At 64.1% G+C, this 5,173-nt stretch overlaps 1 protein-coding gene across 1 annotated transcript in view; it reads right to left on the bottom strand.

Moving 5' to 3' along the window:
- Positions 1-5,170, bottom strand: part of SGSH (N-sulfoglucosamine sulfohydrolase) — a gene marked incomplete at its 5' end in the record, with an annotated part of 7,695 nt that extends 2,525 nt beyond the window's left edge. The window contains 6 exons of the mRNA XM_029927122.1: positions 805-886; positions 1,161-1,317; positions 1,584-1,734; positions 1,954-2,059; positions 3,982-4,142; positions 5,140-5,170. Coding sequence (XP_029782982.1) covers positions 805-886; positions 1,161-1,317; positions 1,584-1,734; positions 1,954-2,059; positions 3,982-4,142; positions 5,140-5,170 — 688 coding nt within the window. The remainder of the gene's footprint in view (positions 1-804; positions 887-1,160; positions 1,318-1,583; positions 1,735-1,953; positions 2,060-3,981; positions 4,143-5,139) is intronic.
- Positions 5,171-5,173: the final 3 nt, after the last annotated feature.

The raw sequence follows: 5,173 nt of genomic DNA, 5'->3' as shown, positions 1-5,173 counted from the left end.
GCGGGGGGTGGGGGGGACGGCAGCACTCAGCCACGGACGGGGGGGAGGGGACGGCAGCGCTCAGCCACGGACCGGCGGGGGAGGGGGGGACGGCAGCGCTCAGCCACGGACAGGGAGGTGTGCAGAGCGGACAGCAGAGCTCAGCCAGCCAGAGGGACGTGGAGGGGCAGGGGTGTGCGTGCACTCACAGGTTTCTCCATCCACCTGCCCCTGCTGTACCCCCGCCCTGGCCTGGCCCCTCCCCCAGCACCCCGTCCTGGAGCGGGCCAGGGACGCCGGCCACCCCTCAGCACATCGGTGGCCCCGCGCGGCTGGTCTGTTTTCTGGAATCTCGTGCCTGCCCCGCGTGGGTAGCAGAGCCTTCATGGGGCGAGGCTGGAAGACAGGAGGCCCTCCTCGCCTGCCCCCTTCCCGGGTCGCCACCCACTGACGGCACCAAACGACAGAGGTTCCACCTTCCAGTAGTGGCCGAGCGGTGGTCCCTGCAAAGGGAAAGCCACCAGAACCCAGACCGTGGCCTCGTGTGTAAACGAGATGTCATTACCACGATCTCAGGTCACGCCCAGGTGGGCCCTGAAGCCCACGACCAGGGTCCTCGTAAGGAGAGACACAGTAGGACGCACAAGAGGCCGTGGGAGGCCGGGAGCAGAGACTGAGGGGATGCAGCCACGAGCCAAGGGACACCCGGGGCCACCCGACCCCGGAGGAGGCAAGACTGTCCCGTGCCCCAGAGCCGCAGGGGACACGGCCCTGCTGAGACGGACTTCAGTCCCCTCGCCGGGGGCACAGGCTGCTGGAACCCACCCTGGTCCATGCGGCCGATGGCGGTGTACTGGGCGGCCAGGTCGGCGCGGGCTGCGGGGGTGTCGGGGACGAAGTAGGGCACCTGGCCGGGCAGGGGGGTGCGAAGCCAGGTTAGGGCACACGGTTGGGGGAGATGAGGGGCCAGCCCCCCTCCCAGGGCCTGAAATCCTGCTCCCCCAGAGAACGGCACAGCCAACATCCCGCTTCTGGACCCATCAGTCCACCCGTTAATGCTGCCGTTTGCCGGCCCCGTGGACGGGGACCGGATCCAGTGAGTCAGCGAGGCGCCCTCTCCCTGATTTATGGGACAAAGATGGGTGGTGAGCGTCTTGGAGACTCGCGAGGGGCCCTCCTACCACCACGTCCTGCGGGTCGTAGGTCTGGGGGGTCCAGTCTGGGATCCGCCCCATGCCGCTCTCTCCGCTGCCAAACTTCTCGCAGAAGGTGCCGTATTGGGGCTGGGAGTGGCCGCAGCGGTGCGGGTCGTGGAAGGCCACGTAGAGGAGGAAGGGCCTGCGGGGGGTGGGGGTCTTGAGGTCAGGCCGCTGCCATTGGCTTTCTACTCAGTGGAGCCCCACTCCTTAGGAGGGAACACCCCTCAGGACTGTCCCCTCCCCTCTTCCTCTGACCAGATTATCTGGAACCTTCTCCCCCCTTCCCCGCTCCTCCACCTGGGGTCTCCAAGAACCCCCACCGAAGACTGGGATCAAGTGTTAACTGTGCAGAGAAACCTGGCCGAGGGGGTGGGGCTTGGTGAGGGGGGAGGGGCCTCCTCGCACCTGTCATCCTGAGTCTGCAGAAACTTCCGGACCAGCAGCTTAATTCGGGTGATGTTCCGCCCTACCTGGAGGACCGAGCTGTTCTCCTCCGTGTATGCGAAATCGAACGGGTACACGGGCTCGGGCCCCACGTGCTTCTTCCCAATGATGCCTGGAGGTGGGGACGCAGGCCTTCCAGAGCCCTGAGGCATCCCGCCCCCTCCGCTCCGCGCCCCCAGCCCCCTGCCCAGGCGTGGCCTCTAGGGGGTCAGCGCAGGCCCCTGTCCTCACGGACCTGGGGCTCCGGGGAAAGGCCGAGGACCCTGGGTGTTCAGAGCCGGTGACACGGGGTCGGCCCTCGGGGGGCCCGCTGCGGCAGGAAGCCGCTCACCTGTGCGAACGCCAGCCTGGGCGAGCAGCCGCGGCAGACTCCGCACCCCGTCGAAGGAGCTGAAGTGGTGGACATCCTGGTGCAGGCCGTACATGCCGTTCTGATGCTGCGGCAGAGGCGCGTGAGCGGGCCGCCCTCCTGGGGCCCCCGAGACGCGGCCGGCCGGCACCCGGGGAGCCCCGCGGCCTCTCCCTCAGGCCCCTCCCGTGGGACGTCAGCAGGGAATACAACCCCCGGAGAGACGTGCCCCAAGGGGTGGGTCTACCTGGGCTTCCAGCTTTTCCATTATGAGCACACGCCAGTGTGCGAGGGGCGGCAAACCACTATTACCTGGGTTTTGTTTTAGTTCATTTCTTTATTTTGAGGGAAAGAGCATGAGTAGGGCTCGCACAGAGAGAGAGGGGGGGAATCTCTGTGCCAGCAGCGCAGAGCCCGACATGGGGCTCGAACTGAACCGTGGGATCATGACCTGAGCCGAAGTTGATGCTTAACCAACTGAGCCACCCCAGTGCCCCAATTAACTGGAATTTTTATAGTGTAAAAAAACAGTTGAATGGGTTACAAACCAAGACTGGAAAAGTAAGGGAAGCCGGAACAGCCCTCTCACAGACAGGAGCGCGGCTCACCGCTGCCTGAGTGACCTTCCAGGAAGCGTCTGGGTGCTGGCCACACGTGGGCCGCCGGATGCATGGCCTCGGTTTCTCCCAGGGGGACGCACAGAGCGCACCGGCCCCCGGGGAAGACGGGGTCTTGGGGGTAACACGTCAGGAGTCCACACTCATGTACCAAGTTCATGACAGCGTTATTAACGACAGTCAGGGGTAGAGGCGACTTCAGGGTTGCAAACCTGCCATGTCCGCAGGTCAGGGTGTCACTCAGCGTCTGGGCCGTGACAGGGAAGGACGTTCTGACCCCTGCTATGACCACTATGCTGGGTGAGGTCAGCCGGGCCCAACAGGACAAACACCATAGTAACCACATTCACGGCGACAGCCGAACGGAAGTTGCCAGGGGCTGGAGGGGCACGGGGACTCGGAGGGCACATGTTTGGGAACATGATAAGGTTCTGGAGGCAGCCGGTGGAAGGCTGCATGATAACGTGACTGTCCCTAACGCCGCTGAGCCACACACTCAAAAGTGACTGAAATGAGGGCGCCCAGGGGGCTCAGTTAAGTTTCTGACTTTGGCTCAGGCCACGATCTCCCCGTTCAGGAGTTCAAGCCCTGAGTCGGGCTCTGCACTGTCAGCCTAGAGCCCGCTTCAGATCCTCTGTCTCCCTCGCTCTCTGCTCCTCCCCCACACCCTTGCATGGCTGTGCTCTCAAAAACAAGTTAAAAAAACATTTAAAAAGTATTTTAGAAAAGAATTAAAGTGATGAGTTTCACTGTACGTGTATCCTAACACACACAAGATGCAGAGCGAAGATTTACACGGCAGCTTCTACTGTCACTCAAGCCCCCCAGTGGGGGGGGGGACACGGTGACAGGACCTAACCCAGGACAACTGAGTGCTGGCACCTTGCTATGCCCTTTACGTATAAAGGACAAGCTTGGCGAATCCCATGAGAATGCCATGAGTGGAGTGTTCTCAAGACCCCATTCAGGGGCGCCTGGGGGCTCAGCCGGTTAAGCGTCTGACTTCGGCTCAGGTCATGATCTCATGGTTGGTGGGTTCTAGCCCCACATCGGGCTCAGTGCTGACAGCTGGCTCAGACCCTGGAACCTGCTTCGGATTCTGTGTCTCCCTCTCTCTCTGACCCTCCCCTGCTCACGCTGTCTCTTTCTAGAAAAATAAATATTAAAAAAAGAGACCCCATTTAACAGGCAGGGAGACTGAGGTGCACAGGCACGTGATCTGCTCACAGTCACACAGAGCAGTGGAGAGGGCTCATGGTGGGTAGTCTGCGCCCCCAGCCCATACTTGAACCCGTGTGGCTGGGAGTGGGAAGAGGGTGGGCACACCCCCAGGGGAGCGCAGGGAGGGGCTGTCGCTCTGCAGGCCCTCCTCCTGCACCCCTGCTGCCCTCACCTGGGGCAGGCCGGTGAGGAGGCTGGCGCGGCTGGGGGAGCAGCTGCTGACAGACGTGAAGGCATTGCGGAAGACCAGGCTGCGGCGGGCCAGGCCGTCCAGGTGAGGGGTGGCGATGGCGCTGTTGTTGTAGGTCCCGCTCTCGAAGCCCCCGTCGTCCGCTGAGGAAGGCAGAGGCACTGAGGCCGTGGGGGGCCGGGCCGCAGGTGCCCAGGCACGCGTGATACCCAGACAGCGTGACCCAAGTGGGCACGATATCCAGGCAAGCGTGCCACCTGACAGGGAATGCCACCAGGCACACGCGAAAACTGGGCGAGCGTGTCAGCAGCCAGGCACGAAACCCGGGTGGCCTGAAACCGGGTGGGATTGGCACTCGGGCAGGCACGATGCCCGAGACGCGATACTCAGGTGGCCGTGTTAGCGACTGGGGTGACCGGGCAGCCCTGGGCTCCGCAGACCCTGCAGGAAGCTTGGTTTCTGCACCCCTGTTCCCAGCAGGGAGAGGTGGATGGGCACCCTCGGAGGAGAGCGGCCGGGTGTGTTACAATCAGTTCGAGGGCGGGTTGGAGACCACAAAGTTAATCAGAAAGGGTGACTCTGGCAGAACTTCAGACCTCAAAAGAGGAAAGAACAGGGCTGTCTTGTGACAGCTCGGCTCTGGTAACCAAGTCTCGTGAGCGGCAGAGCGCTAGAAGAACTTGGGGTATCTGGGAGGGGAAGGGGGTAGGGGAGCCGGCAGCTGGGTGGCCGAGGGGAGGGGGGCTGCCCTTCTCAGCCAGGAGGAGAGCTGAGCCCCAGCGCCCTACATTGCCCCCGTTCGGCACCCAGCCGCGTCACTGGGGACTTGGACCCCAGCGCCCCTCCACCGCATCCCCTCTGGGGGCTGTGGACCACTGAGTTCTGGAAGGCGGCCCAGCTGCCCGAGCTGTGGCCCGCAGGGCTGGCCCTGGCCGCTCTGGGCACGCGTCGCGGTGCAGGGTCAGAGCCAGGGGGGCAGAAGCGGGGTGCTGGATGCTGGCTCGACGCCGGCGGCCCCCGCGGTGGGCGAGCCCGCCCCTGCCTCCCTCTGCAAGGAGCCGACCCAGAAGGGTATGGGGCAGCAGAGAGGGCGGACGGGGAGTTGCAGGGTGCGCTGGCGGGGGCGCGGGGCGCACTCACCGAGGAGCAGCAACACGTTCCGGGGGCGCGCCCC

The sequence above is a fragment of the Suricata suricatta genome, chromosome 17 (assembly GCF_006229205.1).
Source record: "Suricata suricatta isolate VVHF042 chromosome 17, meerkat_22Aug2017_6uvM2_HiC, whole genome shotgun sequence".
NCBI classification, from domain to species: Eukaryota; Metazoa; Chordata; class Mammalia; order Carnivora; family Herpestidae; genus Suricata; species Suricata suricatta.
Note: the sequence above shows the minus strand (reverse complement) of the source record. Positions and strands in the feature narration are given on the sequence as shown.